The sequence below is a fragment of the Malurus melanocephalus genome, unplaced genomic scaffold (assembly GCF_030028575.1).
Source record: "Malurus melanocephalus ecotype Western Australia unplaced genomic scaffold, MMel_1.1 scaffold_628, whole genome shotgun sequence".
Taxonomy (NCBI): domain Eukaryota; kingdom Metazoa; phylum Chordata; class Aves; order Passeriformes; family Maluridae; genus Malurus; species Malurus melanocephalus.
In genome coordinates, this window is record NW_026623860.1 from 32,646 (window position 1) to 55,035 (window position 22,390).

The window sequence follows — 22,390 nt, forward strand, 5'->3', positions numbered from 1 at the left end:
GAATAARCCAGGGGAGATAAACTGTGCCATTAACCTTGGTGCTTTCCACCAGGGAAAGCTGAGAAAGCACTCAGTATCTTTCTGGAGTTTAAAACCTTGTCTCTTACAAAAGGTAGCGATGATACTGTTTTCTTGGTGATGTAAATCTGAATTGCTGTTTGTTTTTGATGAATTGGAAGCAATCTATCTGTGGAAATGATAATAAAAGACTTCACCTGAGACTGCACTACCATTCCTGCAAAGCTCAAGAAATGGGATGAATTCTGAATAATTAAGCTGTGGAKAGATTGCAAAAGGAAAAGTGATATTCAGATTAGTGAAAAGTGAAATTCAGATTAGTTTTGTTGTTTTGGTTTTGCAGGGGTTTTATTGCTGTACTGTGTCCTTTCTCTGTGCTCTGCAGTGGGATTGCAGGTCCTAAGTGGAWTATTGGTGCAATGTTACAGAACTTTATCTGATGGTCCACAGACAGGATAATGTCTAGAATGAAAACTTGGCAGTGTTCATGGATTCATCCATCATTTATACCATTACCCATCCTCAGTTTTGTGATGAAAATTTTCATTGCCCTAAAGTTCCTCCACATTAACATTTGGTTTCTGATTGTCAATAACCAAACCAGTACAGGTGATTGCAGCTGTATAGAATGGAGAGAGGACTAAATATTTACTGATAATATTTTAATTGAAAGAATTTGATGCTGCAAATGACCCAGTGTTATGGGTTGTTTTTTTTCCAGGACTTCTGATGGTGGAAAGACAGTTGGTACCATTGAAGTCAATCTTGTGAAGATGGGAGAGCTAGAGGAGGGGGAAACAGACCACATCACAGCAGACACCCAGGATCAAAAGGTAGAAATTCAATTTATTGCACAAAGTTAATTAGAATGATCAGTTGTACCAGATGTCTAAAATGCTAACTTCAAATTGGGTTAAGGACTTAATAAAATTTCTGTAGTAAATACTATGTACACTTATCTCCCTAGATTAAAAAATAGAACTCATTAAAATGTACAGACTAATATCCTATCCTGAGGTTCCTAGTCCTTTTCCTTAAGAAAAGTTTGTTTTTATCTCAACTGAATGCATTTGATCACTCCTGATCAAAAAGACCATCCAGAGAGACACCATAAAAATGGCTTCTTTTTCCCTTGAATTGCTGCTCTGCTTTCTGCTCTTCAATTCCTGTTCATGTTGATTTTTATGTGCAATCTGTGCCCACAACACTGAAAATTTGGGAAGAATGGCAGACAGGCAAGCCAAAGAGGAGGTGAATTYCCTTGCAGAGGGACAGGTTCAGCAGCATTTCATGGGAGCACCAGATTTTGCAGCCCTAATACTTTTACTGCTTAACACTATAGTGTATCCTGTTCTCCATGGGGGGAAAAAAATATTGCTACAGGGAATGCAGCATTTTTTGTTTGGAAGTAAAGTGAGTGTATTATTTGAGAAAAGTACATTGTTTTCAATATCTTTTCAGCTCAGCCAAACCAGTCTGCTTTTGGRTCCAATTCTGAGAGCAGATCTTACACTCTTTTTTTTTCACCACTTATCTCAAAGGACTTCACTGCCCTTTTAAAACAGTAGATGGTGGGACCAGTTCCAAAAAAACCAGCAAATGCTGTGAAATCTTTCTGATTTTGAACTGTAGAACTTGCAGTTTTATGCAACATGAGCTGGTTTTTTTCAGACTTCTCTTTCATTTAGCTTTTCTTGCATTTCAAAATGTGGAATGAGAATTCGTGCGATTATTTGAGATGTAATTAATGAGCTGTGTCTGGCCTGGGGGAGACAGAAGGTTTTAACAGCATCTTTCTAGGGCTTCTAATACTTGTAAAGAAAGATCAGCCTCATGACAGATGTATTTTCTGTGGTCTGTAGAGGAGTCCTTAGTTTGTACTAATTAGTTGCAGCACAGTCTTGGTTTACATGTCGATAGTGAGGATGCAATTGTTAAAATGTAGAGTGATTGAATTACTTCAAAGAAATAAMTTTTGTATTGGGTTTGCTCACTTTTAGATAGGCTACATGCAGGGAATTTCTCATGGAAGAAGAAGGTGRTGGTTAAATTCATTTTCAGATATCAGCTAATAGAGAGTACATCATGTCTGGCTTTCTGCATTAATTTCCCCAACTGAACTTCTAGAAATTGGGGAAACCCTGGGAACACAGTTCCTCATCACCTTTAGAAACTCKGTCAATATTTTCTGGCTGGGGGTAGGAGGAACATCAAAAATATACTTCATACTGCATTTAACATCGGTATRCACTGATTGATTTTTCCATAAACATTTTATACTTTCATGCACTAATCTTATAAAAAAAATATTCCAGTTCACTTGTATAACAAACTACTTCAATCACAAACTGCAAGCACATTTTAAAGATTTTTTTGTGCTTCCTACTTTTCCCTTGTTTAAAAATTAATGAAGTGTTTTCTCACACTCTGCATATGAAAACTGCTTTGCCTAAAGAAATCTCTTTGAAAGCACAAAACTTGTCAAAAATTGTTTTAAACTAAAGTGCCATCTTATAAATACAATAAAACTTACTTTCAAAGCTAAACTATTAATATCTCTCAACACTTTTGCCACTGAACTGGTAGGAAACATTTCTTTTTTATTGTGGAATAGCTGATCATATTTTGTCATTTTCTTTGCTATAATTCTGATTGTGTTACAGTACCTTGAAACAGAAATGTAAAGACAAAAATGTAAACTATTATTAAGGCTTGGGAAGTTTATATTGTTATCAGTGACAGTTTTCAGCCTACCTTTTATAAACTGCCATGGATTGCAGACCTCTCATGTGTCACATTTGTGGTTGCATTTCTTTTGCAGTGTGCATTGGTTCTTGAGTGTACAGCCACTGAAGGCATAAGTGGGAAAGACAACCTGCCTTCCTTAAATGCAGGTAAGAATTCCAGCATGGGTAAGAGATGGCTCTTGCAATGCTCTGTCAGGTCCTGAGGGAATCACACAGATTTGCAGCAGAGCTCATCAAAGTCTCTTCAAATGCTGCCCAGATGTTTAAGTTCAATATTTTAGTGTTTTATAMATATTTGACAGTATCATTTTATTGAGAAATGTGAGGAAATGTGTGTCAATTATGCTTTGTGAAGYGGTGCTGAAATCTCCATCTCCTACACCTTTACTGTTCAATGGTTTTCAGGACTGTCAGTGACTTCTGTGGGCATGGAATTAACCTCATAAKTTTGTCATGTCATCGCWTGCCATTCTGTTAAATAATTGTGCWTTAYTTGTAAGTGAATACCATGGAGAATCAATCTCTCTCCTGGCTGATCAAGTGGCAGTTCCAATTTGATCTGGAAGCTATCTGTCCTAGAGTGAAGGGAGATGTTGGCAAGACATTCTCAATTCTAGGTCAACTCTGGGCTTGAGTGCATGGYGTTAAACAAGATCTATTTCTCTTTCATTATACTGAGAAATATTGCACGCTGATATGCTGCACCATAAAACTTTTATTAGCCCAAGTTTATGAATCTCCATTACTCTGCAGTAACAATGTCACCAATAAGTTATATGGGTCATCTGAAACCACAGCGCTGTCAGGAATTCGGTGTTTGCTGCACACAGTTGAGGAGAAATGTTACTGAAGTTTTACAGCCTTTWAAAACCTTTACTGAAACTTTTTCAGCTGACTTCTCTGACAGGACAGACTTATTAGACCAGCTTTGCAGTCTGAAAGAAGCACTAAAAACCTCCAAAAATTAAGTTCYTCCATGTATGCATGAATGCTGTAATTTTTTTCTCTGAGCTGTTGAGAGCAGATCAGAAACAGGGAAAAATTTCTTCTCCGGAGCTACCATTTCTTTTCGTCAGTTCACACTGAGGAAAATCTTAGTTGAGGATTACTGAATGTAGAGGAACTACATCTGGCTCCAGAAATTCCTGAACTGGAAATAGCTGGAGGCAGGGAGGGTATCTTGCATCTCTAGGTATCTATTTATGGCTTTTCTTGGAGACAAAATGCAGAGCCAGTTAAAGGATTCGGTCTCACTCAGTGCAGTTGGTTTTTTATTCTGATTCTACTTGTCATCCACATTAATGGGTCTTAAAAGATAACATTTCTGTTCACAGAATATTACTGATCCACAATGGATTTTTTTTTTAATTTGCTGCCTCCATTTTATGGGTTTGATTGGGGTTTTATTTTGAATGCTTTTGTATGGGAAAATACAATAGATTCTGGAATGTATTTTGTTGGAACTTCCAAGGTAGACATTGGTTTTATGAGCATTGACGTTTGATCACTTTGTCAAGAACGTTTGTATGTGCTTCTCTAGTGTATCTAGACAGCATTTTTATTTTATTTAATTTATTATTCTCATATACAAGCACAGTATAAAACCAAACCAGTCCCAACATCGTTAGGTTTTATAAAGTCAAACATACTGTGTGCTTTTTTTGGTGTTTTTTTGTGGTTATTTTTAAAGAATTGAGGGGAAAGAGCAGAACTGCAGGTGCTTATTCAAGAAATGACAGCATGCAGGATATTGGAAAGAGTTTGCAATCAAAGGAAGTTTGTTCTGATAAATATTTACTCTCCAGTCTGTTTCCTGTACTTGTGATTTTCTCTTCTCACTCAGCATTGCCTCCACTTTCCTGCTGACACCAGGCGCTGGTTCCAGGTTTTGTCAGTCCCATCCTTTTATTTTTAATTCCCAATTTCTTTCCTTTAGAAACTTTTAGCTCTGCTTTTATACTACCAGCCTCTTTCCCCAGCCCATCAGACTCCATCCCCAGCATGGCTGGGYCTCCTGTGGATTAAGGCTCTCTGTGTTGCCTGGAGACAGAGAGGATTTCTCATAGGGGTTTTTGAGTGCACATCAGCACTGCCTGAGCTGTATTCACACAGAGCTTCCCCCAGAACAGTGTGCATTCTATGTGAATACACATTCAGTACATGTGGATTCTGCTGTAAAGCTTTCTGGTTCTTTCTGTTTCTTGTTGTTTATCAGGCCTTCAAAATGATGAAACTGGAAGAAATACCCCTCTGTGAATCCTTGAGCCCGTGGGCACAGGAGCGAACTGGCGTTCTTCTGAAATTTAAATCTTAGGGTAGGGAGCTCACTGCCCTCCAGTGAGTTATGAGATGCTTATTGAGTGAGTGGGAATGAGCAGTGTATTTCAGAGCCTTATCACTATTCCATTTATACCCCAAGAGATTGGATTTACGTCTCAAAATTCAGTTATTTATTTATAAAGCTGGGGAGTTTGCCAGTTGTTTGCATGTAAACAAATTGCATTCTGCAATAAAAAAGAGAATAAAAGCTAATGAAATTAAGCAAAAATTAAGAAAGCTGTAATTATTATTCCTGAGGTAATACACATCATGTACSTATGCTACAAAGAAAGATAGAAACACTTTTAGTAAATTAATATATGACAGACACATGCTTTGATGTATGTTCAATAGGGAATGAAAATAAAACCRGAGTATTCAATCCCTTATTATTTTTTTTTATTCTACTTACAGAGGAAGCAATGGGAAGGATATTGCATGGAATAAAAGGCWCAGAGGTCTTCAAATTTAAAAAGGAGAATGTCCAAAAATATGGATGGGTAAATAGATAGCATTGGCTCTTAGGCTTGGTGCTATAGAGAAAAGCTTCTAAAACAGATTTTTCTCTTTTTTAARCACTGCAGTTCATGTGGATTTTATTTTTTTCAATGCCTCCCATGATCATTGTCTGAATACAGGAAGGATTTTTTTTATGAAACTTCTATTTTTTATTAAAGGCAAATCTAGCCTTGCCATTCTTACTGTTTGGGTGATTTTACATGCCTTTTAGAATTCTGTTCCAGAAAACTTTTTGTAGTTAGAAAGCTATTATTGTAATTGGAAAGGAAGATGCTTCTGACATTTTTATGGAATCAGGTGACTTCAGTAGTTCTGTTTATAAGAAAAATATCAAACACTGTGCAGGTTTTATTGACAATCTTAAGATTTAACAATACTGCATACTGGAATTATTTGCATTACTTGTGAAAAATTCCAGGCTTTTTTTCTGAGTCTGTAAATGAAATTTTCTGGGGAGATGTTTTGACCATTTTTAAAAACTTATAGCACACTTGAGATTATCCCCATCTGAATATCCAGACCTGAATCAAAGACCTGAAAATTCAGCTAGTACCTGGAGAGGAGTTTCATATTTCTATCAATGATAAAAGTCATGACTTTGGATCCCTATTTTCAGAATTTTGCTTAGTCTGCTTTGCTGTAATGCTGCAGTCCTGTTGGGTTTTCTGTTTTGTTTCATTTTTTGTCTGTGATGATGGTGAAAACTGGAAGATGGGAGGAAAGAGGTTGTGCAGTTACATCTGTGCATTAGGTTCTCTCTGATTAATGTAAATTTTTCAGTGTAATAGATTCTGAGTGTAAATTTAAGGGCTTTTTTTTTGGAAAAACATCCTTTGATAAACTCCTTAGGAAGTAGATATCAAAAGGTAAAATAAAGAAGAGAATCTTTTGTTCTGGGGCATCASCATATGAAATCACCTGGCAATATGTACCAGTCTGTTTCCTACTGAGCAGGTGGCACTACAGAAAAAAACAATCCCAGTCCAGAATTATGATCTGGTTTGGCAGTTTTCCTTTTAAGACCAGACCTGAAAGCAGGCCTTTGTTTCTTGAGCTCTCCCTGATATTTGGAAATTTACATTTCTTGTCTTGTTAATGGGGGATGATTGGTGCCATATATCAGCTTTGTGAATTGATACACACTGTCAATATTACTGACAACACTGATTTCATTGATTAGAAGAATTGCAACGAAGGAGAAGGGAAAAAGGAAATATGCACTGCACCATATTTTAATCAAGTGATTTAATAAAGCTCAGACATTGGGTGAAAGTTGATCAGAGGCCTGGACTTGGAGATGCTTTTTTCTGTAGTTAAATCTGTGTGGTGAGGATCCTCAGGCTCTAAAAATGTGTGCAAAAATGCTTGAATATTAAGATATTTCACATGTTAGAAATAAAGAAAAATTGCTGTCACCCGTATGTCAGAGCTATCAAGCATCTCTTTGGCTTATTTCATAACACTGTCAGAATTTAGTYGTAGAAAGTGAAATCACTAATAACTAAAGGCAAAATGACTCTAAAAAGGCTTCCAGTTTTTGAAGACTGAAGACTAATGATRAAAGACATCTCAGTAGAGTGATGGGAATACAGAGCAATACAACTACTTAAACACTGCTGTTTACAAAATTCCTTTCTCTGAGTTGCCAACTCAAATTACTACGGGGTTTATTATTGATGTCTTTAAATCTCCAGTCTTATTTTGGGCCTATCCTAAAGAATTTCTGTTAAAAAACCTTATTGCTTAGGTGGACAAGACAGTTTGTATATCTTTTATGTTTTGTTCTCTATAAATCAACCTCCTTAAGCAGTAATGGTGTCAGGGAGCTGTGAATTGAAATGTCTATGAGTAGATGTCACTTTGACAGCAGCAGTTTCCCCCCAGCACACATGGGGAATGCATTCCTTTGAGTTATAGACCACTCAGTGGCAGATCAATGGGAGCCTGCTGGAAGGCAGCTTTTTCCAGCAGGTTGACAGAAAGGTACCAGTGGAGGATTTGGATGGCTGTCCAAAGTCATTCCGAGTTAGGAAGAGGCACATGTGTGTGTTAAATGGCAGTCATTTGTGTCCAAGTAAGCTTATCAAAGTAGTCAAACAGAACTTTTTCTTCCTCAGCTCTCTTCCTTGTTTGTTCTTTCTGGAAAATAAGAGAAGGGTTAAAAAAAAAAAAAAAAACAAAATAGAAGAAATAGAAAGGAGAGAGTAGGAATCTGCCCCTCTTATTAAAGACCGTCATTGTAAGATCTAAATGGAAGTGTAGCCAATGTGTGAAAAGTGTAAAATAAAAAATATGTTGGGTTTTAAGCATCTTCCAAAACACCCAGAATTGTGATTTTTTTATGTCATGTCACAATAGTGCTCTGAAAACAGTGTGTGTAACAGACTGGCAGGGCTATTATATTTCTTTCTATTTAGTGGCAGTGTCTTGACCACATCAATGATCCGGGTAATTCTCAAATGGTCAATGGTCAAGTTTTCTTTAGTACAGAATCACACCTGTTTGTGTAAAAGACTTTTGTGTGTGCACATCACAGGGAAGATGCAGCTGAACTCAGTCCTGTGCAATTTATTGGATTTGTGAGTGTTTCTAGTACGTGGTAACAATGGTTGGGACTGTATTGAGTTCATTGTTCATTTGTGCATTCTGTTTTTCCTGACTTGAGCTTAAATGTAAGAAAACAAAGTCTAATTTACATTCTCACTACTTTGAAATGCTAAATTCACAGGTACCTACTATGCTGGTAAAATGTGATTTATTGACTGGACTAGAAACACTTCATCGTCCGCATACTGGCATAAAAAATGAAATAAAAATAACATGTTTTTAATAGAATTTTAATGGTGCTAAAATTAATTTTGTTAGCAAGGTGGAAATAATGTATTATTTTTTGCATGAAATTGTTACCATAAATATTCAGGGTCGCATAACCAGAGTAAAGCAATGATATAATTTTTCCTCTTTGCAGTGTTAAGAAATCCAGTCTGTAAATTATACAGATTCCCTACTTCTGACAACAAGTGGATGMGGATCCGGGAACAGATGGCTGAGACCACCCTCTCTTTCCATGTTCCTAAAGAACTAATAAATCTGCACATAAAGGAGGATATGAGAAGGTAAGGACGAAGCAGCAACAATAGTAAGTACTAAATTTTATTTTTCTGACTTGGAATCATGCAAATGATGAGCTAAAAAATACTCTGAAATGGGCACTTTCTTGCTGCTAAGAATTTACAGCTGTAAATTGAATCAATTCTGAATAACAGAATTGATTGCTCAGAATTTTTAGGACTCCAGTGACCTCATAAGTTCTGAGCAATGAACTGTGCTGAAGTGYGGTCATGACTTTAAATCAGTGAGCGTCAACATTTGTTTAACAATATAAATATTCTGGAAAGCTAACATTTTATAAAGARTCAGCAAATGACAAGGGGGTGAACAACACTGTGGTGTGTTTGGCGCTGTGTCTGGGTGGTGCTAATGACAGAGGAACATTGTGCAAGCAATAGAAAATGACAAGTTTGTMGTGAATAAAGGAGTAATGAGGATAAAAATTACATTCCTCTAGCTAATCTAAATTAGTTGGCATAAGAAAAGGATACAAAAGGAATGTTTATTTGAAACCTTTGCTCATGTTTGGCCTTGTAACCAGGCGAGGTGTTTGAGAAACATTACAATGTGTATGACCTGGGGAAAAAAGGAGGATAGGGGAACATGGGTGTCCCAAAATTTTACATTTAAATTCATGCTGCAGTGATTAAAATGGCAGCTTATCCTTGAATCCTTGTAAACCGTGCTGATAAAATTGTGGGGAAACCTCATTATTTTTAGTAGTCCAGGGCTACCCTGAAGACAATGTCTTCTTTTTCCAGTTATAATGCATGATGCAGTCATTGCCTTTTTCCTCGTGAAAGTTGCTTCACACATAGATGGGCATCTGGTGCCATGTGTAAGAGCAACACTGTGACCTGGTGCTGCATCCCAAAGCCATCCTGTGCACCTTCAGGCAACTCCTTCCTGTTGTGGTTTACAGAGGGTTGCTTGTCCTGCACTAAGGAGCTTCTTTTTGTTTTTATTCACCCCATCTGTTGCTTCTGTGTGATCTTTATATGCCAATAGARCAGCATGTGGGAGACTGAAATCTTGATTTTAATAAAGTCAGTGGACTGATACATACTTACGCATGGCGATGATGGGTTATAAAAATCCTATGAATTGTTATGATACTTTATTTTATTCATTTAGTACTGTGTTTAGGCATTTATGGCCTCATCTTGTTTGAGAATACTTATGTGCAAGGGTGGTTTTTTTTAGTAAGCAATAAAAATAGATTATGCTGACTTGAACAGTTCATGCACTTCTCATATTTTCATTTGCCCCAYGGGTAAATGCCTTTTAAATGTTAGAGGATTACTTTAACCACTTTTACTACTACTACATTATTCTTTCCAAAGGTATAATGCAAGTAATAGCCCTTGTTGTTATTACATATTATAGAATTCACCTCCCTGGATAAACTCGTAGTAAAAAATCACCATGGTGGTGTTTCCTCCTTACCAAAATAAAGAAAAGCTTTGAGAAAGAAACAGAAGTAAAAGTTGCTCAAAGAGTGAGACAAGTGCTTCTGATTTTCCTGCCTGCCAATGTGGTTAAACTGTTCAAGCCTCATTGAAAGTGTAGGTGTGAGAGACAAAGTGATTGATGCAGTCTGAGGGAGGAGGTAAGACTAACCAAAAGGAGCARCAGCATGTGGTAGAATACTAGCAGATGGTGGGGACAGGGGCATCTGTGTCATCTATAATCATATRAGAGTGTGGGCTGGAGCTTCAGCTTTGTCTGGGCTTTGCTTTTTGGAATAATTACAAAAATGTGTGTTCCTGTGGAGTCCTTACGCTTGTAATCCAGTAAAATATGGGGAGGATGTTACTACATTACTTGTTAAACTCACAMAAAACATACACTGAACCATCTTCAGGCTATTCTCTTCTGAAGTAGTCTTCTCTGTGCCTTTTCCCCCCAGTTAATATAAAAGGATAAATATTCTTGTCTCAGAGACCCCTTCTTTTCACACTCAGCCAGTTTCATTTTATTCTTGTTGCAGCTTCAATATAGTCAGGTCTGAAGCAATTACCTATAAAAATATGCAAGTAAGTGTTAATCCTGTTCAGCATTCATTATGTAGTTTAAATTCCCTTTTCTCACAGCTCTTAAGATTGTTTATCTCTTGATAAAACTCCAGTGTTCATTGTTAACCACTCTCTTTCATTTTCTGACATGATGCTCTGAAATATGTAACCTCTAAGGGTATTTAACTTTGGGTTTCAGCATGAAATAATATTTTTAAAGAAATGCATGCATTAAAGACTTCAAAACTCCCTGGAAGAAATTTTAATTAGAGCTATATGGTAATTTTTATTGTTCTAGTAAGGGTCATACMGTCTGCTTTGCTGGTTTTTATTGCAAAATTATTTCTGTTTCCTCTTCGAGGCGTTCCAATGAGTCCTTTCCCCTGTTTTTCAYATTTCTTCACACAAATCTGGCCCAGATATTTTACCTATTTAATGTAAAATGAGTCAAGTAGTTCTTTGAACCCAATGATTACAAAAAAGGCTTAGCTTATAGTAATTGTTCAGAAATTTGATTGACCTGTCTAATTGAGGCCCGCAGTTGTAGATCCAGCTGGTGTGACTGGATCAGCACATCAAGAGATTTGGCTGAAAGGAGAGTCCATCTATAACTGAATTCGGCCCATGATGTTTGTGATCCCAACTCATAAGCACATTTCTAGGTTAAATTACTGAACTTAAACCCTCTCTCCAGAGTACAAAGCACACATTCAAGCTTTCTCCTGCATCAGAAATGACTGTCTTGTCCCATCATCACAAGGCTGCAAATCTATGCAGTCTGGTTTATTATTTCTTTCATGCAACATTATGGAATGGTGACAAACTTCACCCTCTGAAAAGTACATGTTTTCCTTTTTTCTCTTATTACACAACTTCTATGGAGAAATGGAGCTCCAGGCAGCAATGCCATGTGCTGAGAGTAGGCTTTGATTCTTCTGGGCCTTTGGATGTCAGTTGTCACTTGACTTGGTTTTGAGCAGTTGCATTGCAAAACCATCATCTTGGTAAGAAGTGATAGAATTAAATGAAAGTGGTTTGGGGTAAACTTACCATGACTTTTGGAGCTGTTTGAAACAATCACATTCAGAGAGGCACTGTAAATACACCTACCCATTTAAGGACCTTCATCACATTGTTTCCCACAAGCACCTTCTTTTCTTAACACTTAAAAAGTTCCAAACCTGTCAGTAAAATGTAGCTCAAATGCATACAAAGGCAGTATTTACCCCATTGTGCATCAAAAGGATGTGAAACCTTTCTCTTCTTATTCTCCATCAGTCACTGCCTAGAGGAATGTAAGTATATGAACATAATGTAAGTGTAGCTTGAATTTTCTAAATACTTTTCAGAGAATTGCCCTCCTCAGAAAAGATCAATTTAAAAACCCATTAATTTATAAACTAAGTGGTAAAATATTGTCATGAATAAACACTGCATAATTCTCTGTTCTCTTGATTTCACTATTCRCAAATAATTTTGGGTAAGATGGCCTCTATGAAAGTCTAAGAGGAGCTTTCATAGGTGACTTGAGTAAAATTTGCCAGATTTTTGATGTTTAAAGTTGTACTGCRTTAAAATGGCGTGACATCAAATCATTTGAATTTTTACACTGGCAGCTAAAGGTTTTGGACTTAGCAGTACTTATCTTTGGTTCTAATAGCACTGATTTGGGTGTAATTTTGTCAGTTCCTGTCACTTAAGGCATTAGGGTGACTAAAAAAGCTTTGTACAGTTTTGTGATGTTGCTTGTGTCATAGAGATCCTCACTCTGTATTTTGAGTGATGTACTCTGATTAATAAATTGGGCAAAAAAGAGAACAGGAACCCACAAAAAATGATTAAATGGTTGAGTAATAGTTCAACTAATAATGTGATTAATCTTGCCACGTTTATGATTCCAACCTCAAAGAAGGTAATAAAGCTTTAAATATAAACTGTGAAAGTAAAAYGTTTTTGTTCATACCATGGAACTGAAGCAATACTGTCTTAAGCTGATTCYACTTTTTCTGGTGAAGCAATAAAAATTTAAAAACAACTGAACAAAAAATCCCTAAAACAATTCTAGGCACTGTTGCTAATTAACGAAAATATAATTTAGGATAGAAGAGTAAATTCCACAGATGCTATTTCTGAGAATTAGTGAATTCAAGACTCTGCAATTGTCTAATAGAGGAGAATTATCCTCTGCTATTAAATGCAAATCATAGCATTAACCTTAAATGATCATGCTGTTTGAAGGTGTTGAGTCTTTGAAAGATAAATCCAAGTGAAAAAATATCCAAGGAAGCAAGAGAGTTTAGTAGGGAAGGAGTTTAAGGCAGGATTGGAAGGGAAAGGGTTTTAAGGCAGGAAGGGAGAACTGAGTTTAATTTAGCTTATACATTGTCTGCACTTTTGTATTATAAAAAGGGGATGGTGGTGGAATAGAAATTCAAAAGGAACTTAAACATTTCAGCTCTTAGGAACAGTATGAGGTATTATGAGGGCTTTGCAAGCCCCAGTCTATTTTCCTCATGTGTATAGGAAAACAGGCTTTAAAATATTTTTTAAAATGTCTGTTGGCTTGGCTTTTTGGGGGTGGGTAGTTTGTTCATGTGGTTGTGGTGGGATTTTCCTTTTATTTTTCTTTCTTTTCCTGTTTGTTTGTTTGTTTCTAAACTACTGTTCAGGGCATGCAAAAGGTAGGCACACCCTGCACTGTGGTTTTTAGTTGCCTGTCAGGTCAGGCTTACCAAAACCTGGAATAATTTTGGGAAATTCTGTAAGAAGACAAAAATGGCAACTGTTTTCAAGAGATTCTGAATGAAAATTATTAGTAAAGAAAGAAAAATATGCTTTTATTACTTTCTTTTTTGCTTCCCCAGAAAGGATTAACTCCTCCTTAATAATTGTTTATCTGTTTTGGAAACAATATAGTGAAAAGACTATGATTCTTTTATTTCTGGAAGGAATGTTATATTGTTCGTCTGGGGTTTATTGCCTATATATCACAGGAGCATAACTTGTAACAGAGAAAAATGAGAGTAATTTTATCTGCTTCTGTTCTACCGAAAAAGAAAAAAAAAAAAGATAAGAAAAAGAAAAAAAGAAATGGTTATTCATAAACATATACACTTTAAAGTGAACTTCGTTAGGAAAAATAATTCCTGTGCTTCTTTCCTTTAAAAGAAGCTTCTAAGCTTCCTTTACTTAAGAGTRATTGAGTCATATCCCAAAGCTTATGGTGTATATTTACTCCAAAKTGCCTGTTTGATAAATATTCAGAATTTTGATGCTGTTATAATATTATAGAAGTTTTGCAAATATAATCTGCAGAAATGTCTCATCTTGTTTTGAATTCTGCTAAGCTCTTTGCTTCTGATGTTTTGCAAAAGTAGATTTCAGAAGCTAATTTTGCTTGGTGAAGGCCAAAATCACTTCATTTTCTAGGTTTTGCATTTGTCATGTTTGTTTCAGTGGGAATTGCATCATTTGATTTTTGAAGCTGCATATGTAAAAAAATACAACTTGTCTTCATACACCATTTTTGGTTTATGTGCTTTTATCATATATTCTCTTAATTTTCTCCTCTTTTTTTTTAATGGCACTGATCTTTTCAGCTTCATCTTTCAATTTGTTAAGGTTTRTGCTGTGTTCTTAATGATAGAGCAGCAGCTAGCTACTTGTGCTGTTCCTTTTTCTGAGATAATCAGATCCAAGAAAATTGTTTGAGGGATTGCCCCCTTCTCACTCCTCTTGCTYATCTTAACATCTTGMTGATGTTTTGCTGTATTTTGATTTWTTCTCCCTGACCACAGATTTTCACTGTGAATTCCTCTATGGTGTCTGGACAGTTTATCACAGTTTTAGAAAAAATCAAGCTCATTGGAAACTTGATTTCAGTATTGGGACTTCCTTCAAAAAATTTTGCAGTGTGATGAATATTACTCATTCAGAGTGCTCCTTACAGAAATCAGAGGTTTGTAGTTTAGCATTGAATATGTTTCTTTCAGACTTCTAGGCTGTGTATCCAAAGTGATGGGCAAGTCTTTTCCTGTTCCAATGATTATTAGGGTGCACAAAGCAGGAGCTCTTTAAGGAAAAATTACCAACATGAATCGTGCAGGAAATTCATTGCGCCTCTTTCAGGGACTTTTAGTGGTTTACTATGATCACACACCTAAGGTGCTAAAAACAAAAAAAAAAAATGAAAAAAGCATGAGTTGGTAAATCAGAGGCAGAATATTCATCTGAGCTTTGGGTTCTCAACCATTCCTTGATAATGGACTTCTTGGAACAGAATTAGTCTACCAAAAGAAAGAATGCATGTGAAAACCAGAATGTAYCTAAAACAGACTTAAAAATTAGCAAATTATTTAAGGTGGAGAATGAGGAATGGGACAGACTGTTTCCAACCACATTCTGGTTAAACACAAACCGGGCAAGACTTTGCCACCTAGGCCTAGGCCACCTAGGAGTGCAGCTGATTAATCAGGGCAGGAGACAGTGGAGGCCAAGACGTGTTCCTTGGTGGAGTTTTCATTGGGCAGYGACAGAAAAGACTCCAGGAGGCAGTTTGAGGACCTGAATAAAAAGACAAAAACAACTTAGACAAGGTTGGGTTTTGATTCTGTAAGATGAGCTTCAGTTGATGCTGAGGACACGATCTGTCACAGTGATGAGAGCAATTATCTGGAAAAGACTGAGAAAAGATGTGGAGTGAGGGAATAAGATGATAAATAGCTCTACTTTAACAACACTGAGTTTGCTCTGAGTTTCCAGCTCAATGTTTGACAAGCTATTCAAAATTCCATGGCTGCATTGAAAAGTTGGATCAGTAACTGATTTTCCTTCTGTAGAACAAATACCTATTAGAAGTATTATTTTTTATAGCACAATTATCTAATACAGTTGCTAGTTGAAGTGTATTTTGGAAGTTATTCCAGTAAATAAGCTCTCATATAAGTATTAGAGTATTATTAAAATCGATTAATTTTTTTTAAATTGTTAGTATTACCATGAGCTATAAACTTTCAAATATGAAAAATACTATGCTTTTTCCACTCTGTTTATTTTTGGAAGAGGGCTTTCATGTAATAATAATAAAGCCTGGTATTATGGAGCATTGTTGATGGAGTTTAGATACAGAAAAGACAATTCYTTTTTCATCCATAACTCAGAATTGTATTGAGTCAACAACAGCGGTGACAAATTGTAAAAAAACACAAGACATAAATCTTATTTAAGTTCTCTGTCTTCTATAATTCCATTAGAAAAAATAATAAAGGTATAAAGTGTGCAACAAGGCTATTTTCTGAGGAAGTGSCTGTCATATAATCCTGTTGTCTCATGGTTTTGATTTTGCTCCATTTGAAAATGAAAAACAATTCAGAAAAAGTAATCTTTAAAGTTTCCRTGCTACACATGCTCTAGGTTGCTGTAGAACTAGAGCACTACTTTGTGCTAAACGACTTTTAAGCTTCTTTTTAAAGCGTTGTAGAGAAGATGTGTCCTCTTTGTGACATACTAGAGGCTGAATTTTTACATCAGTGATTTTTACATGTTTCTGAGATGAAACAAATACAAACCTTGTCAGAGTAATGGGGGCAGGATTTGATATTTCTTGAAAACCTCTTAAAGTTAATATTGAGGGATTTGAGTTTTCCCTTCCCATTGCTCTTGGTGTCAGTGGATTAAACCCATAGTCAGCCAGTTGAACAAGCTTTTGGGCTGTRTTGGATTCTTTAGTCTGAGATAAAAGGTTTCTATTCCTGATGTTATTTAACTTCATCTTGAGACCAACAGCTCCAGGGATAAGCTTAGATAGAGSAAGGGATATAATTCTTGGATAGAATACTGTATTCCCATATAGAAGGAGCAATAAAGTTTTGGAAGCCATCCAGGTCCAAACATTGTTGCTAAAATGAATAAATCTGACACCATAAATGTTAAGGACAAAAATGTTATCACTGCAAATAAAAAAAAATTGTATACCCTTGCAAATTTTACACACTTTTCTGAGAACAAAGTCCTGAGATTTTAATCAGGGGACACCTCACATTAAGCTGCTAAAAACTGGCAAGAAAAGTGTTCATTGAAAATGGTGGATTTATCTTTTCTCTGCAGGTTATTCTTATGCTACAACATTGCCAGTTAGTATTGATGGAGGAAAGCTGAATTGGTTCCCCTTCAGGATTAAATAAATGGAAAAAAATTATCATGTCAAACTCTCAAAAAACTCATGTGTTGTAATCTTTGTTTCCATTTTGATACTTTCAAGGACATTTKTAAACAAAAGGCTTTAATTCTGCTTCCAGTGCAATCTGTTAGGTTTTGGTTGTCGTGTTCACCAGGAGAAGGTTATGCCCACGTACTCATTCTGATACTGTTCACACTGATGCAAAGCCAATAATGATGGGTGAAACATCACTGCATGTGGCTGTTCTGTTTRAGAAATAACTTTAAGGTTTTTTGAGTAATGGTCAGATCTACTGTGATAAGTGAACTCAATGTTCCTGCTCTGCAGGCTCATTGGTCTTTTCCTTCCTCTTTCCACCCATTCTCCCCCTTTTTTTTCCTTTTCCTTCAGTAATTTTTCTGTATATAAAAGCTTTCTGGAGACTTCCCAGAATTCAGTAAAATACTCTTGTTCATGCTTGGAGGAAAATGAGGAAAARTGGTTGTGTTACAAAAATTTTCTTTACTGCAGAGTTCCAGATGTTTGAAGACTCAAGATCTTTTCCCAAAAAGCAGGTCCCACCAAGTGTCTTTGTGCTTAGATGTAGGAGAAACTTACTTTGCAAGTGGGAAAAGCAAACAGAAAGCCCAGGGTACTGTAACTAAACTTGTTTGTGCAGAAAATTAAAATGATCTTTTTTTCGCTCAGGTCAGCTTTCAAGAGTGTACAGGAAAACTGATAATTTACTAAGGATTTCCTTTTGGATTTCCTTTTGGATTTCCAGTGACATGATTGGTTGCCATAGCACTGCTGTTTTGACCTGATGAACACTGTAAAACTGGACGTGACGTTTTAGGGAAGTGGTGGTGTGGGTTTTTTTGTTTGTTTTTTTTGTGTGTGTGTGTGTTTTGTTTTGAATGTTAAAGAAATGTGCTGAGGGCTGCTGTGCTGGTTAAACTGGCTTTAGTAGAAACACTGCTGGAAATAGTTTATTATATATATCAAAGTACCCAAAGAGTAGTGTGTCAAAACAAATATTCTGAAAGTTTTGGGGAAAAAAGCAAATTTTGTATTATTTCCAATGGTATTTAATATCCACAAAAAGTTACTTGCTGTGAACTGAGCTCTCTGGAGCCTGGAAACCTTCTTACCTGCATGAAAGAAAGAGTATTTCAGTTTGTAGGCTTCTGCATTTATACCAGATGAGTTTTAAATAAAAAAATTACTACCTTATTTACTAACACTTTTTATTATGTGCTTGTAAAACAGATGAAAAGCAGATTTCACAAGCATTCTGAAAAGATATTTCAGTTAGGAAATATTTCTGATGTTTTCTAACAAATTTGTTACAGATTAGTTTGGATGAATTTTAATAGGTTAATGAGTTAATTAGTGCCTTCTCTTTTTGCCTTTTGGTACAGGAATCAGGAACTTAAAGACCTGGGAGAACTTGCTCCTCACTGGGACAACATGCGCAAAAGTGTGATTGCTCACTGTGATCAGATGYTGAGTGTGTACCAGGACACTCTCTCAGAGCTTGGGAAGCACACAGGTAGGAATCTGGGATTKCATGGAAGTAGCCTCTTTTCTGGGACAGTTAAGAATTTGCTAGATTGTTATCTGTTAAATACTGGCACATTCAGCAGGAATAAACCAGATGAAAATCTTAGAATCATMGAATGATTTGGGTTGGAAGGGTCCTTAAAGATTATCAAGTTCCAACCCTCCTGCCAGGGACACCTTTCTCTATCCCAGGTTGCTCAGAGCCCCATCCAGCCTGGCCTTGAACACTCCCAGGAATGGGAGAATTTCTTATTCACAAAAAGAACAAGAAAAGTCTGCAGAACAAAGCAATTCTTCTTATGATTTCTTTCTTTTATTTTTTTTTTATTGTTCACAAATCATTCAAGGAACTTACATAATTCTTTTTTGTTATTCAAGGCTACCAGAATAATTTCCTGAATCCCTCAGTGTTTTGATCAGGCACAGTTTTCTGTCTGTTTACATCAGGCCTTTCTGCCTCTTCCTGTTGTCCTTCCTTTCTCCCTGCCCAGTTTATGGGATGTTCCATAAGAAAATGGACACGTGTGCTCTGGATTACCACAAAGGCCCTATCACTGTTGTTGCTTTCTTGCCAGTGTCAGATTCCTMACACCAGTCCTCACAACCACCATCTCAGACACGTTTTCAATGACCACACWGCCAATGCTTATTGCTTGCAAATGCTGTTTTTCCTCTACATTTTCACCATTAGATGTTCCCACTGTGGCCTTGCTCCCACAATTTTGTGTGTGTAGGCATAGGAGTGCATGTCAGAGATAAACACTGGAATATTTCAGAGRGAAAGATACATTATGGTTATGAATATTTGTGAAAATAGAGGTAGAAGTGATGATAGCATCTTGAGAAATACCTGGCAAATATTTATGAAGTATTCACAGTATTTTCTTCATTACTTCTGGCTTTCTGCATATTCCAAACTAAACTTCTTTGTGTGTGTACTGAGAAAAGGAGMAATCAGGTTCATTATACAACTAAAATACATAATAGAAAAATTTGTTCTTATAGGTAATTGGATGCATTTGGTTTTATTATAATGAATCTGTTGCATTATATTAAGTGAGACACAAATCTTTCTCTTCCAAAATAGGCATTAAAACTGTAATTTTGTCCTATAGCTATTATCTTATAATATAGGACTGAGCATGGTATTTGTCATTCCAGATTGCTCTGGGATAGAGTTCTTGGTCACAGGAAAAGAGAAATCCTATTTTAGTGTATGAAGAAAAAGCAGTTTCYAACTGAAACTAAGGTTTTGAGAGCAGCTCATTAACTGCTTAAATATCTATTGGGAGGGAAAAAAATCCTCATGTGTTGCACTAAATGTTGTATAATAATTCACTTTTGTTTGCAAAAGCATGGTTTCTTGTATTTATGATTGTTTATCATCATCAGAATATTCCAGTTCTGATTTTGGCAGACTACTGTCTAACCCAGTATGACACTTCCTGTGGTTCTGTTTTAAATAATATATATATATATATGTATTTTCAATCTTTGGCTAATTACATCTTGAAAACGCTCCATAAAGTGCCACCAGCAAGCCAATAAACACAGATAATGAAGGAATCAATGTAATAATTACAACTTGCAGGAAAATATTGAAAGGACCTTTTGAGATTAAAAAAAAAAAAATAGATGGTATAATCTATTAAACATAAACCCTGCAAGACCTGCATTGTGCCAAGTGACTTTATAAAGGGTTGATAATGTAAAAGGGCCTGTATAAATTGGGTTTTTAGAGGAATGAAGTGGACCTGGGAAAATGAGATTATCCAGGAGGACAGAACCAGCACAAATAAAAGAGTAGGAGCAATTATCAGAAAACAAAGCAACCTAACAACTCTAGCAAAGACGARAAATAAGGAGGTGTTAATTTGTTCATTTGTTCTCTATAAGCAGGACACTTTATAACACCCAAAACCAAGATTATATTCGGTAATAAGAAAACGAAGCCAGACACGTGTTTGATTTAATACTGTAGCTACACAAATAGTTATGCTGAGAGCACATTGTAGACACTTCAAATTCGAGTACTTATGAGGCAGAAATTGCTAAGATTTGAGATGTGAGGACAACTTTAATTCAGACTTTTCAGGTCAACATTTTTCAACACATGCCAAAAACCATTTTGCTTTTCAGTTCAGTCTGTGCAGGTCTCTTCATCTTAGCATATTGCCTGAGTTTGGGTTGAAGTGTTCAGAAGAGCAGAAAACATCTGCAAATGAAAGTTCTTCAAAATATTGCCATGTTCCTCCAATACAATCTCTTGCTGGGCTGAGTGGCACCCACTTCACACTCAACCCAGCTATTTGTGGGATTTAGTGGAGAAGGCTGTTGTTAGGAGAACACTTAATTTCTTTTTGAAATTGAGAGATTGCTGTTGAAGCGTCAGGAAACCACATCAGTATTAGACAGCAATTTTGGTGCCGCAGCATATTTATCGAAAATGGAGGTTAAAGAAAAGTAAGAATATTTAAAATTTGATTTGTTTTGGCAAACACTTTTATACTGAATAATGTGTGAATTTCAGAGATTGCAAAATATTCTGTTTGCAAGGAAATATACCAGGAAGCTCTAAGAGTTAGGTAACATAAACCCCAATAATTTCAGGTGAATCTAAACAACAGATTTGGCGATACTGGGAGGGAGCAGAACTTTGAAAATTGTTTGTTTGAGGCCTGAAATCATCCCGAAGTTGTTTCTCCTACCCCCCCTATTTTTTTTATTTCAATTTCTGCCACCAAACTGAAAAATCTATGATTCATCCAACCCCAGAAGGAGAAAAAAACGCAGTCCAGGTTAATACAATTGAACATTGCTCTCAAGAACTGGACACTACTACCTGTGTCACAAAGCTCCTGTGTGGCACTAGGCAAGTCAGTCTTGAGAAGCTGTTAGTGTGTGTTTTATTATTATATATATTTTTGGAAGCCTGGCACTGGAACACAAGCTGTTTTGCAGAAGTGCTTGGTACTCATGGGTGCAATTCAGCACAGTGGGAGCTGTGTTTCCAAAGTGGAATAGGGTGTTGCATTAGAATGAGTGTTCTGCAGGACAGGTTCCTCCATATCTTATATTGAAACACTGTTTCTTAAATGCTTATTYTCTGAGAGAAGGATGGGTAAAATTACAGCCTTTTTACTCATCCAATTAAAATTATTCTATAAAAATTTGTAAAGCCCTTAGAGGCTGTTAATATGCATGTAGCAGACAGGTTTGAGGAAATTAATAACCTTGACTTTGAGGGAGATTTGAGCAACATGTTTAAATCCTGAATAAATACTGAAAGAACAGTTGGAAACAAGATATTGAATCACTGCTTCTAAAATGAGCAGCAAAAATACTGAACATTCAATGAACTGGGAAGAGCTGGTATGTGCTATGTTATTGAAGCCCATTTCACAGTTCCTCTTCAGGTGGATTTCAGATGGAAGTTGCATCTATATTCTGTATTTCCTRACTCTGAAGAGTTTGATCTTCCAACAGTGATAACAAGAACTGTTTTAATTGAAGGAATATAATTTTTTTTTTAGTTCTTTAATAAAACCAAGTTACTTAAAAAACAGACAACACTGAAAGTTAGTTTATGATGTCGGTGCTGTTGGTAAATGCAGGTGGAGATGTTAATTCCACTGCATGGATCTCACACCTGAGCAAATGGAGTAATTGATAACAGGGTGGTTCTTACCCAATCTATTTCTGGCACTGGATGGGAAGGGATACTCGCTTCACAGGTCTTCCCTGAGAAAAGAAATAACACAACCCAGCAATACTGCATGTGTTGTGCTCCTGCTTGGGGCAGAAGGGTACTCCTGAGAGCAGGCTTTTCTCCCTCCTACTCTTCTTTTACCTGTCCTTTTAATCTGCTGTCATCTYATGCTCCTCTTATTCAGCCAATACTTCCGTGTTTCAGGTCCAATTATCATTCCTTCAGCTTTGAA

At 36.3% G+C, this 22,390-nt stretch overlaps 1 protein-coding gene across 4 annotated transcripts in view; it reads left to right on the plus strand.

Annotated features, from left to right (window-relative positions):
• LOC130583799 (inositol polyphosphate 4-phosphatase type II-like) overlaps positions 1-22,390 on the plus strand; it is a 111,596-nt gene that overhangs the window by 10,306 nt on the left and 78,900 nt on the right. For 2 of the 4 annotated variants that reach the window (XM_057383382.1, XM_057383381.1), the window contains exons 3-6: positions 740-851; positions 2,840-2,912; positions 8,572-8,719; positions 18,308-18,438. In XM_057383382.1, the coding sequence (XP_057239365.1) occupies positions 792-851; positions 2,840-2,912; positions 8,572-8,719; positions 18,308-18,438 (412 nt within the window). In that variant the 5' untranslated portion in view covers positions 740-791. Of the gene's footprint in view, positions 1-739; positions 852-2,839; positions 2,913-8,571; positions 8,720-18,307; positions 18,439-22,390 lie in introns of those variants that run through there. The other 2 variants (XM_057383380.1, XM_057383379.1) reach the window with 1 other exon arrangement.